The sequence below is a fragment of the Rattus norvegicus genome, chromosome 10 (genome assembly GCF_021556685.1).
Source record: "Rattus norvegicus strain SHRSP/BbbUtx chromosome 10, alternate assembly SHRSP_T2T, whole genome shotgun sequence".
Taxonomy (NCBI): domain Eukaryota; kingdom Metazoa; phylum Chordata; class Mammalia; order Rodentia; family Muridae; genus Rattus; species Rattus norvegicus.
In genome coordinates this window covers 98587604-98600935 of record NC_141543.1, presented here as the reverse complement: position 1 = coordinate 98600935, position 13332 = coordinate 98587604, and the positions used below count along the sequence as shown (strand labels likewise).

The 13332-nt window shown below is 46.8% G+C and overlaps 1 protein-coding gene across 2 annotated transcripts in view; it reads left to right on the top strand.

The window, feature by feature from the left end:
* The window catches only part of Pitpnc1 (phosphatidylinositol transfer protein, cytoplasmic 1), a 264927-nt gene that overhangs the window by 140149 nt on the left and 111446 nt on the right, over positions 1-13332 (top strand). For both annotated transcript variants that reach the window (NM_001427418.1, NM_001427419.1), the window contains 2 exon segments: positions 10390-10478; positions 11595-11602. In NM_001427418.1, coding sequence (NP_001414347.1) covers positions 10390-10478; positions 11595-11602 — 97 coding nt within the window.

Sequence of the window (13332 nt, the reverse complement as noted above, 5' to 3'; positions counted from 1 at the left end):
GCAATGCAGCAGCAGACCTGAGACTCTTCTCACTATAGTGCAGAAGGACTCCCGAGAGTTAACCTTCCCATCCTGACAGGAGGCAGCCCTAAACACCACACAATAATTAAACAAAGGAAAGGGATGAAGCATTGTGCTTTTCAATGGTCTGCTTGAAACTAAACCAGTGATGGGGGTGGGGGTCAGCGCTGCAGCGATGTCTGGGCCATTAAGTGCCCTGGCTGTTCTTCCAGAGGACCTGGCTTCAATTCCTAGCGCCCATATGTCACCTCACAACTGCCTGTAATTCCAGTTCAGGGGATCCAGCACCCTCACACAGACACATACGCAGGCAAAAACACCCATGCATATAAAATAAAAAGTAAGATTGGAAAAACCCAGTGATTCGGGCTGATACTTCAAAATGAAGCAATTGTGTGCTACGTACACATAAAGTAAAGATTGTATGTGTGCACTTGTATGCGTGTGTGTGTGTGTGTGTGTGTGTGTGTGTGTGTGTGTGTATTAAACACAGAATTGCAGACATTACCATTGGGGGCCATCCATAAAAGTAAAGTACAACTGTCTATAACATGTATTGGTCCACCTCAGTTCTTTCTTTTTTTTTTTAACTTTTTTTTAAAATTTTTATTTATCTAATGTATATTACAGATGGTTGTGAGCCACCATGTGGTTGCTGGAATTTGAACTCAGAACCTCTGGAAGAGCAATCAGTGCTCTTAACCACTGAGCCATCTCTCCAGCCCTCAGTTCTTTCTGTCTGTTCCTCCGTGGTTCATTTTTAAATGGAGAGAGACACGCTGGGTTGAGGAGACTGTTAGAATAACTCGAAACCCTAAGGATGGCAAGATTCACTGAAGACGATGGAAAGACTAGGGCTGTCTTGCTGCGCTATTAGATGAACAAGAATTAGCTTTTTGTGCACTTGAAACCCAACACCGCTGACACCAATGGGTGAGCATGGCGGGAAAATAAAAGAGATGTTTGCTCAGTTAAAGGGAGAAATTTCCAGGCAGACTAACCATGTGATCGTGCAGTTGAGAGCCTACGAGTCTATTAATGTAAACAGCCGGATGATCCCGGCAGATGGTGGCCTCAGTTGGACAACCCAGGACATACTTTAGTGTGCCTCTGTTTTTTTATATACTCAAAATATGTCTTGGACTTTCCCTCTGGACACATGAGTAACCAAAGAGGCAGTGTCTAATCCGTTTCCTTTCCACAAGTGAGTTGAGTTTTAGCTTCCTTTTTTTTTTCTTGGCAGTTCTGCAACTTTGACATTCAGCAGGTTAGTTCTCCGAATTGACCGTCTGTAGATTTTTTTTTTTTTTTTTTTTTTTTTTTTTTTTTTTGGAGCTGGGGACCGAACCCGGGGCCTTGCACTTGCTAGTGTCTGTAGATTTTTAATGTCGTAACAGGCACGTAAGTTACCAGCACGTACAGTTTGTTTGGTGAATCCTATTACATTTTCTGGACAAACATATTCACATGCGGTATGCGAATATTCCTTCTTCCCTTGTCCCAGATGTCTCTATTGAGCCCGTGTCAGTGCACACATCTGGAGTCCCCATTACCTTCATGGTGAATTTCCAAATTTCTTTGAGTGCCCGAGGAGGATGCTTCTTGAAGCCCACTCCATGGAGGCGCTCGTGAATGTTGATGGTGTATTCTCGGGTCACCAACTCGTTGATGGCAGAATGGCCCTTCTTCTTGACACTCTTCTTTGTGGGAGCCATTCTGCCAGGCCCAAGTTGGAAAGGACCTTTGCTTCCTTTTTTATGAATCTAAAGTAGGTCCATCTTTGTATTCATAAGTCACCTACCTGTGTGTTGAAATCTTACACATGCATGTGAGCATACAGGTTTGGAGGGAAGCCTTTAGGGAGCTGAGGTATGGTTCTTGTTTTTTGGTCAAGGGAGGACCCAAGGCTGATTGGGTTGATCATTTGTGAATCTGTCTGATTTTAGCTACAGATTGCCTGGAGCTGTGGAGTCCTCTGCACCCATATAATAGGCTCTATTATTACATGGCGTGTCCTGTGGACCCAAGTTAACAAACTGGCAGAGTGGGTAGATGCCTCTTTGCACCGATCTGTCGGGAAGCATTGGCCAATGTAGCCATGAGCACTTCTCGTTATATTCAAAGCCCTTGTAACCAGGGCCTACTCTTCAGCTAATGTCGGAAGGAGAAAATTGCTCAAAGGGGAGATAGATTGAGCCATAATTATTATTACCAAGCAAATCTCAGACACTCATCTCTCAGGGAGCAGTGTGCTTTGGCTGATATGTAAGGTATCTATGGGGATAAATGGAAGACTGGCCAAAAGGGCAATTTGAGGTTCTATCAGTGAAGCTGCCAGCAAAAGAAATGAAGTCTGTGGTAAGCAGAAAGAACTTGGTGGAAGGATGTCAGGGATCCGCAGAATTTTCTGCAGCCAAATGAATGGGGCAGGAATCAAGACAGCTCCGGAGTGGGCCAAGAACCCAGGTTGACAGTGGCCTTTAAGCAGAACCCAAAGGTGACTTCTGTAAGCTTACCCCACCCCTGTTGCCCCCACAGTTGCTATGGATACCTCCCAACCTCCCCACCTTCTAGCCCTTGTTTCAAACCCAAACACTGTCACGTGCAAACTGCAGGTGAGTTGACTGAACACAGGGTCATTTTGTAATGACATGGTAGTGGGAGGGGCCATGGATGGGTAGGAAGACGTCTGAAAGGAGGGTGGGAAAAGGAGTCTCTTTAAGGGTGTGTGTCTGTGTGTGTGTGAGGGAGAGTATGTGTGGGGGAGGGAGGGGAGGATTGGAGAGGGTGATGCTGGGTGAACATGAGCAAGGAACCATGGTATATATATGAAAATCTCACAATGAAACTTACCATTTTGTACACTAACTACACCCAGGGCTATGCAACCAGACTCAGCTATCAACGTGGGCTCATGGGATTTGAACTCAGGTCCTCACGATTGTGCAGCAAGCACATTTCCCCACTGAGCCATCGCTCTAGTCTCTCCTAGTGTGCAGGTCTTTCATGACCCACAACGTCAGCCATCTATTTACACACTCTGGCCATTGTATACTTTTCTTTCGCAGAGTGTCTGTCTAGTTGGGTGCCATTTATCTTAGAAGTCCCCTCTTCTTTTCCAGGGACAGCAGGGTTATTCCATCCTCCAGCCCTTTTCACTAGGCGAGTGCCCTGTTGGCCGTGACTGACATTTTGGAGCATCTGGTGGATTTGGCTGGCCAGGTGTTAGGATATAAAAGCCCATCACATGGGCACCGTCACAATACTCTGACTGGTTGCCCTTGGGCCTTAGATCCGGTTCCTTTCACCAAGTAAGCAACATTTCTTGGCTCACCTACAAAATCCCTGGTTTCAACCTGACATCCAAGAGAGGAGACAAAATATTAGTCAGATTCCGGGATAGCGATTATAATTAAACTCTTCTCCTGGTAATGTGGGAGGTGCGTGTGGTACTGAATGGTAACTGTCACCTTCGGGGAATCTAAGGCCACCTAAAAGATAAGCCTCTGGACCCGTCTATGGGAGATTGAATCAGGTTAGCTTGGGGGTTAATTGAAGTGAGAAGACCAGGCCTAAATGAGGTCCCAGCCACTTGAAGAAGAGAACGGGACAGACATCAGCATTTGCCACGTTCTTCCTGCTCACTGTGGAGACAATCTGTCCAGCAGCCTAGGTTCCCTACCTCTGTGTCTTCTCCACCATGATGAACTGTACTCCTTGAGCCACAACAAGCTCTTGCCCCCTTAGGTTTGCTTCTAGGCAGGAGAAGTGTGTCTCATCAACAGGATGCATGCACAGCACAGCCCTTATTCTTCACGTTTCCCCACCATCCTGACTTCAGGATTAATTAGGCCATAATAGCATCTGTCCGTCAGGAAGACCGGCTTCCAGTGATGATCCCATTACCTTCCTGACTCGATGTGTACAAAGACAGCCATGTTCTTCCCTCCACATGGCCCTCGCCTTCCCCTGCAATCTCTCCAGCATCTAGCAACTTTTGTAGGAGAGGGCCAAGCTTCTAGAAGTCCTCACCAAGGATGCGTCATCACTGGCTGGCCCTGTTACTTAGCAGTAACTCTTGCAGTCTGTCTTTCCCATTTCTCCTTCTTGTGCGCCAACCTCTTCCTGATCTGTTGAGCAAGCCAATGCCATTTCCCAGATCCTCCTCAGAGTCAGCTCCATGCCCAGCAAAGCGTGGGTGGCTTTGTCAGAGCCTGCTGTCCAGGCAACAGGTGACAGAGAAAGTGTCAGACTCTCTGACCTAATTGCCTTTCTCCATGGATTCTCAGAGAATCTTCGTGGTCATTATTGATTTCTAGATACACAGAGATGATCCTCAGTCACTAGAAAATATTTTGCAGGACTGGGGAGATGGCTCAATGGGTAACATTGAGTTTGGGTTCCAGCAGCTATGTTAAAAGCCAGATATGGCTGTGAAGCCCACTAACTCTAATAATGATGGAGAGTGAAACAGGAGGATTGTGGGAACTCACTGGCCACAGCCAGGCTCCCAAGTTCAGTGAGAGAGCCTGTCTCAAGGAATAAGGTAAAGAGTGACAGATAGAGACCCTCCCCGCACATCCTCCTCTGGCGCCCACACATGTCCCACCCTCGGACACACACGTGCATGTACACCAGGCTCATAAGAACTAAAAATTGTGGAGTCTGGAGATGGAGTCAGTGATAAGAATACTTATGTATCAGGGCGAGATTCTGGAAACACACATATATACTTATGCACATGCACATACATATATGTACACATGCACATGCATGTACACATACACATATGTCAGCTAATGCCATTCTAGATGCCAGGGCTGCAACAATGAACAAAAGAAAGGTCTCCACGGGCTGGAGAGATGGCTCAGCAGGAAGAGAACTGACTGCTCTTCCAGAGGTCCCGAGTTCAATTCCCAGCAACCACATGGTGGCTCACAACCATCTGTAATGCCCTCTTCTGGTGCATCTGAAGAGAGAGACAGTGTAAATAAATCTTTGGAAAAAAAAAAGAAAGAAAGAAAGGTCCCCACACTGTCAGGCCTTGCAGTCTAGTTGGGAAGAACAGAGAGTGCGCTCTAACTACAGTAATCAGAATATTATTTTAGACTCTATGGTCTATATACACTGTGTAAATAACATATCACACAATCAATATAGGGAGTGTCTTCATGGCTGCGTCATACACATGTGTATTTACAGATATGGGAAGAAACAGAAAGAAAGCCATTGAAGAGTACTATTGTTTGTGTGTGAGAGACTTCCTCCTTACCTGCTATTTCATTCTGTCCCCAACTTAATACTTGAGAACATGTCAGAAGTACTGCTGCTGCCCCCCTTCGGTCACCTCCATCCCTGCCCAACTGCCCCAGTGACATTCTAGCACGCATGGGGCCAGTGGATTTGCCTCGGGCCTGAAGATACTGCTGAAGTGAACAATTGGCTCCTTAAAGCTTCCGGCCTGCTGATGACATGGCCTAATGCGGTTCCAGCCCAGGCTTCCAAAGGCTTGTACCAGGCTAGCCCCTTTCCCTACACCCAATGCAAAAATCTCATTAAGATGTGAGCGATGTTTATGTTCAGATTCAGGGAGCTTGAGTTCTGCATAGTTTCTGCATGCGAAATTAAGGCAGACCCGCCTCTCACAGGAGAGGGCACTCTCGTCCGTAAACTCTGCCTTTCTGTGTTGCCGAATAACCACCACAGTAGGGGCACAAACGAGGGCTGGGAAGATGGCTCATGGGCGCCACCTGAACACAGGTGAAAAACCAGACACAGTGTGCTTGTCTGCAGCTTTAGCCTTGTTACATCGAGATGGGAGGTAGAGACAGAATCCCCAGATGCTCTAGAGCCAGCCCGGTATGCACAGCAGTGAAGAAGCGAGGAGGGGAATGGGTCAGCGTAGAGACAAAAACAGAGACTGTCACTGTATGTCCAGTTGAACAGGAGAGAGATAGAGAGACAGACAGACAGACAGACACAGAGAGACAGAGACAGAGAGACAGACAGAGACAGAGAGCATGTGAGTGCGTGCTCATACACACACACACACACACACACACACACACACACACACACACACACACCACTCACACGCATGAACAAATGCGGACAGAGTGTTCAAAGTCTGTGAGGAGCATGGACAAAAGCATCTAAGGACTGTGAGGCAGAGGCAGAGGCAGTGTCACCCACACAGCATGTTTTCACATTCCACAGTGTAGCGTTGCTAGGGCTCCAGGCTGTTAAGACAGGCCATTATAAGGGTCCATCCTGGCCCATGTGTGAAGCAAGGACTTAATTCAGACACTCTACCTTCCTAGAAAAGAGCCCCTTCTTTCCCATCTGGTAGTGACTTTGAGTGACAGACTTTCTCTCAGAATTGTGGGCTATGTGACAGTGTACATCATTTAAGTGACAACAGTGGCAGGGACTAATTTAATTCCATGTTCCTTTCAGGCCCCGCTAAATCATCACTGCAGGGAAAGATAAATTTCACCTTCTCAGGCCAGAATGATTCAAATAACGATGTGTTCTGGGGAAGCTGGGGCTGAAAGAAAGTCTGTTAGCGGGCTTAACAGTGCTTTAATGGCGCTGCGTTAGTCAGCTCTGTTGCCATAATCAAATACCCAAGGTAATGAACTTATAAAGAGTAAAGGGTTTTTGTAGCTCACAGTGTTAGAGGTTCTGGAACATGGTGGAGTGGGCCAAGCATCCGTGAGATGCCAAGTGTCAGTAGGGGAGGGGGCAGCATATGTCAGGAACTAAAAGGAGGAAGAGAGGGCTAGGGTTCCACATTCCCTGCTCCCCCTCCACCCCCCACCCAATAACCTAGCCTCCTCTCCTTGAACCACTTTTGACTTTTCCCAATAGCACCCCCCTGGGGACCAGGCCTTCAACACTAGTGCCTTTATGTGGAACTTTTTTATGTATTTTTTTTAAAATATAGGAGTGCTTTGTCCCAGAGAATTCATGGATTCATGCCAGAAAAAGGACCTCAGATCCCTATATAAATGATTGGGAGCCACCATGTGGTGGCTGGGAGTTGAACTCAGGGCCTCTGGAAGAGTAACTAGTGTTCTTAACCACTGAGCCATCTCTCCAGCCCTTGGGGAGAGTCTTTTGATATCTGTCCTAGTTTCTTTTCACGTCACTGTGGTATAATTCTCTGACAGAAGCAGTTTGAGAACGCTTCCAACCTCCAGCCCACCATAGTGAATGAGTCAAGGCAGCGGAAACTTGAAGCATTAGCCACATTCCATCCGTAGAAAACAAAGACCATAAGCTACTACTTGGCTCATTTTCTCCATTTTATACAGTCCAGGGTTCCTAGAAGGCATTGGTGCCAGCCACGGTGGTCATGTCTTCCCTAGTGTACTCAAGAGAATCCTTTCCAGGCAGGCCCAAGACCAGCTGACAGTTAACACTAACCACCACAGCACCCAGATTGTAGCAAACACATCTCAGAGCTTGTCACAAATGCCCCTGCCTTTAACCCGGTAAATGACTTAGACCAGGATCTTCTAATGGGTCGAGGGAGAACATTAACACGGAGTTGTAACTTCACCTTGACTGAATGATTATTTTTTTAGGGCCCCATGTCGAAAAAAATAATTGATGATGTCACTCCCTGACGTCTGTGAGGAGTTGTTGGGTGAATAGTAAAAATTAAAACTAGACTGTGGCGTCCTGGCTTTGGTAGAATTCGTCAGTCTCAATGAGGATGGAAACTGGCTGATTGATGGTTTTCATCTTCCTCCCACAATCTGATGGATGCTTAGGACAGTCGTTCTGCAGGGTTCTAGGATGATACAAGGGCTGGGTTATGGTAGATGTGAGAGGAGCACCCAGTAGATTTGAGGATACGTAAAATGAACATGGAACTGTTTCCTACAAGAGGACGGTGGTGAACAGGCCCAGGGCTGTAGGGAGATGCTCTTCCTTTGTCTAAGCTCAAAAGTTCTTTGTTCAACCCTGTTCATTAAAAGGATCAGAAGGGCTCTGAGGCAGTAGCTCAGATGGTGGGATGCATACCTAGCATGCTCAAAGCCCTGAGTGTCATCCCCAGAGACACATAAACCAGGCATGGAGCACACATCTGCAGCCCTCTCACTGCACCGGCCGAGGGAGGAAAACCAGAAATTCAAGGTCATCTGGGATAAGATAGTGAGTTCAAAGCCAGCCTGGAGTATTTGAGAATTTATCTTTAAAAAAAAAAAAAATAAGTCACCAGAAAATGCTCCTATGACTAGAACCCACATGTCCCTCTACTGTTCACTGGTCCTGTGCTCTCGGTACAAACAAGGAACCCAGAGGAAGTCTGGCTCATGTGATTGGCGGCAAGCAAGCCAGCGGGATTTCCCTACCTCAGTTGCACTCCAGCGCCAGCCAGCGTCTGATGGACGCAGCCATCAGCAGAAACTATAAAAAGCCCCTGTCAGGGAGCAGCCATCCTTTGAGAAGTGTGAATGCAAGGTAATGAGCGGCTTCTGCAGAGACAATTTTATAGGAGCGAGAAATCCAAGTTCGAGCAGACTTAGGCAACGAGAAGGCATCTGCTCCCCCTTCACGGGACACCTGAGAGCAAAGCCCACCACAGCCGCTCCCTCACACAGCTTGGAGAGAGCTTGGGGTTGGGTTTTTTTTTTTAACCTTTATTTGTTTGAACCCTAATAAACATCCCAGAACTTTGAGTGCGGTCTGGCAAGCTATTGAAAACACACATTTGTCTTTTTCAAATGTTAGGTTCTGGATTCTCTCAAGAGAGGGGGGATAGGGGTGGGAGGGACTGGAGAAGACATTCCGGCTGTGCTTGTCACTCATGCTCCACATCAGAGAAGAGAATTTCGAGGGCTTGTATTAGTTACCTTTCTTGTTGCCATGGAGAAATACCTGTCAAGTGATTGAAGGAAGAAAGGGTTTACTCTGGTTCACAGTGTTGCCGGTACCGTCCTTCATGGTGGAGAAGGCCAGGCAGCAGAGTGGGCAGCGGATGGCTGCATGGTGTCCGCCATGGGAAGCACAGGCTTGGACGCTGGTGCTGAGCTTGCAGATTCCTTTCCTTTCAATCCAGGATCCCGCCAGTGGGATGGTGCTACCCACATTAAAGTGGATCTCTCCTCCTCCTCCTCGGTTAAGCCTCTCCAGAAGCCACACGCACAAACACACACGCACACACTCACCCCAGACATATACATATGAGTGCGCGTGTGAACACATACACACAAAGACGTATCTCCTAGATGACTCTAAATCCAGTCAGGTTGACAAGGCAGATTAACCATCATACGGCATTGTTAGCTTGAAGTTTTCATTTCTTAGTCATGCAGCTTGGTGCACACTAAGCTTGGTGGGTGTGTTGGGGGGGAGGCCGTGGGAGAGTATGTGAGAGTGTGGGAACCAACCTCAAATATCATTCCGTAGGATCTTTCCACCTTGGTTTTTGAGACAGGGCTTCCAAGCCTGGAACTTGCTTATTAGGCCATTCCCAAGTATCTGCCTGTCTCTGCCTCACCAGCGCTTGATTTTTTTTTTCTTTCTTTTTTTTTTTTTTTCTTTTTTTCGGAGCTGGGGACCGAAGCCCAGGGCCTTGCGCTCGCTAGGCAAGCGAGCTAAATCTACCGCTGAGCTAAATCCCCAACCCCCAGCGCTTGATTTTTAACCATGCACCTGGGTTTCCCACATGGGTATTGGGCATCAAACTCAGTTCCTCATACTTCTCCACCCAGCACTACGGGCTGACCTATGGCTCCATTCCTTCAAACTGCTTCTTGGTATTCTTTGCGAACACGGAGGCCTAAGAAGCTGATGATGCATGATCTCCTCGACTCTGATCTAAAGTGGGGGGGGGGGGGCTGACATCAGCATCCTAGGCCGAGCTATCCCAGTTAGTGCTGGGGAGAAATAAAATCAGGATGACTGGGGCTGGAGAGAGAGCTCTTCAGTTAACAGTGTTTACTGGTTTCCGAGGACCAGAGTTTGGGTCCCAGCCTTCAAGTAAGGATGCTTATAATCACCAGAAACTTTAGCCCCATGGGATCTAGTGCCCTCTACTGTCCGCTGCAGGCACCTATTCACATCACACACACACACACACACACACACACACACACACACACACACACACACACACACACGTATGTCCAAGAAAACTAGCAACTCCAGGAAATACCACAGAGGAGGAGAAGGGAGGAGAGGCCACAGAACCTTAGCAATAGTGTGCCTTATGTCCAGGAAATCAAGTAAGGCCCAGACAGACTCTAACTACCTTTTTTTTTTCTTTCTTCCTTCTCCTCTTTCTCCTCCTCCTCTTCTTCTCTGCCCCCCCCCCTTCTTCTTCACCCTCTCCCTCTTCCTCTTTTTCTTTTTCAGCAAACTGCCTAGTTGGGCCAGAGCTGTTGTTCCTAAAATATTTTATGTGACCGAGAAGGCATGGAATTATTACCCATACACCATCACAGGTAAGTCCTCAGGACAGGTCAGCCGCCTGCGGCAAGCACAGGACAGGGCAGTAGTGGAGTCTCAGAGTGGGGGCAGACTCTCTCCATGGGGCTCGTCCGAGGTCTTCCCATTAATGGGCCCCCTGTAGTTTGTCCACAAACAAGTTGATCAGTTGGGTTGTCACTGTTTTACAGTTTCTCTCTCCTCGCAGAGGATGTGGAAATTTTTAATGCCTTTTCTTATAATGCTCTCTGCTCTGAATATTGTATCAGGCACGGCACCCCCACCCACCGACCCTGCCCCAGATCCTGAAGTTTGTGTTGCAGCCCTCAGACACTTTGGGGTCTCAGGATCAGCATCTTTGCAAAGTTCTGTGTTTAGAAAGAAAGAAAGAAAGAAAGAAAGAAAGAAAGAAAGAAAGAAAGAAAGAAAGAAAGAAAGAAAAGAAAAGAAAAAGAGAAAAATCACTGAAAAGATTTCCTATGTGGTTAATGAAATGTTCTACTGGAATTATTAGCCTTTCGTTCTGTTTTTACAATGCCAACATTTCCGGAGCTGGGGACTGAACCCAGGGCCTTGCGCTCCCTAGGCAAGCGCTCTACCGCTGAGCTAAATCCCCAGCCCCAACACTTGGGTTTTTGTTTTTTTTGTTGTTGTTGTTGTTTTTTGTGGGGGGGGTTCTTTTTTTTGGAGCTGGGGACCAAACCCAGGGCCTTGCGCTTCCTAGGCAAGTGCTCTACCGCTGAGCTAAATCCCCAGCCCCAACTAGCCCCAAACCTCCCCCCCCCCCCCCCCCCCGGGGTTGGGGACCGAACCCAGGACCTTGCGCGCTAGGCAAGCGCTCTACCGCTGAGCTAAATCCCCAACCCCCAACCCCTAGCCCCAAACCTATAGGCTAATTGAATCTTGTCTAACTGACCTGATTTGGCCAACCGCAGGAATACCATGGAACACAGAGATATTCAGTATTTACAGAAATCTAATTCTTGGAAGGTTTCTTTAGCTCATTTTTAATACTTAAAACTTACCAGGAACTGTTTTATCTGTACGGTTTGTTTTCCGTAGACATGGCCTAACTCTTTTTTTTTTTCCCTCCTTTTCTTTTCCCTCATTGCCATCTGAACGTCTGGAATCAGAATACACGGTAAGTTCATTTAATTTTCAAAAATATGAACTTTCTGCTTATGATCTGTGGGTTAATTGGAATCTTCTTCATATTTGTCTTATAGATGTAGTTATATTTTTTAAAAGAGGAATAATTCAGAATCAGAAATATTTAAATGCAGGCTATTATATAATTTTACATACATATAATTCAATAAGCTAAGTGTTCTTTTTTTTTTAAAGAATATTAATGTAATTCAAAGTACTTCAGTAGTCACTTTACGTAATTAACCTCGGCTTGCGATTCTTTATAAAACCTGACTGCTTTAATGGTGAGAGTTCACTCTAATAAAAGGGTATCTCAAAATGTGGTTTTTTTTTTTTTTTTTTGGGTTCTTTTTTTCGGAGCTGGGGACCGAACCCAGGGCCTTGTGCTTCCTAGGTAAGCGCTCTACCACTGAGCTAAATCCCCAGCCCCTCAAAATGTGGTATTAAAGACACTATCGCTTTTGGTGGTCGAAGGGGCTTATGCACGGGGGAGATGCATATGCAAATAACCATACGAGTGTTGGAGTGGTCTGCCACTTTTGCTTGACAAACTAATTGAACTCCTAACAGGCAGACTGACTGCCTTACTTGGCTTCCTGTTTGCTTACCAACTTGCTGCTCTTGGCTCACTCAGTCCGATTTCTGATACACCACCGGACTACCTGCCCCAGGGTGGCTCCGCCCACAGTGGGCTGGGCTTTCACACATCAATCACTAATCAAGACATTGGCAGATTCCGTGGAGCCCGAGTAACAGGCAGTTTTGAGCCACCTGGTATGGATGCTAGGACCAGTTACAGGTCCTGCAAGAGTTATCCCAGCCCAGATATCAGCTCCACGTGAAGAGGTTGGCACAGCAGAGTTCATCTATAACCCCAGTACTGTGGGAGGTGGGGAGACAGGCAGATCCCTGACACTCACCGTCCAGGCCGAATCGATGAGCTTCTGGTTCGGGAAGAGACCTTGTCTCAAAAAATAAGGTGGAGAGCTAGCAAGGGAAGCAGCTAACATCAACCTTTGACCTCCACGTGCTTACTCATGAACATCTGCATACACATGCGCATTTAAACACACATACACAACTACACGGTGCACTCCCATAAAGATGGTGGACTTTGGAGTTTGGTTGAATCCTGTCTCCAGTGCCTCAGAATGGCCGCCCGGTGTGCCTCCGTTTCCTTGTTTGTCATTGGGGGAGCTCTCTCACTGTCTCATGAAGGTGTAGTGGTGATTCTGCTGAACCATTGAAATCTCAACCTAGGGCGGGGTGCAAGGCCAATGCTAGCACATGTTCGCTGGTCTCTGTAACATTGTAGCAGAAACGTCTGTGCTCCCAATGGACTCTACTTACGAACAAACCTCATTGCCAATTAAGACAACCTGGGCTCCAGCTATAGTCATGGAAGGACTGTGGAGTGAATATTTAAGACTTTCCTTCTTCCCACTCTGAAAGATTGTGCCTTTCATTTGAGATGAAATCAATAGAGACCAAGAGATTTGTTACATTTAAAAGTGCATCAAAAAGCCAGGCCTGGTGGCCTAAGCCTTTAATCCCAGCACTTGGGAGGCACAGCCTTGATCTCTGTGAGTTCGAGGCCAGACAGTTTCACAGTGAAACTCTGTCTCAAAGAAAAACAAAAACAAAACACAACAATAAAAAAAAAAACTGCACAAAGATAGTTACTTGTCTGGAACCTTAGAATTAAACTACCTTGACTTGGTC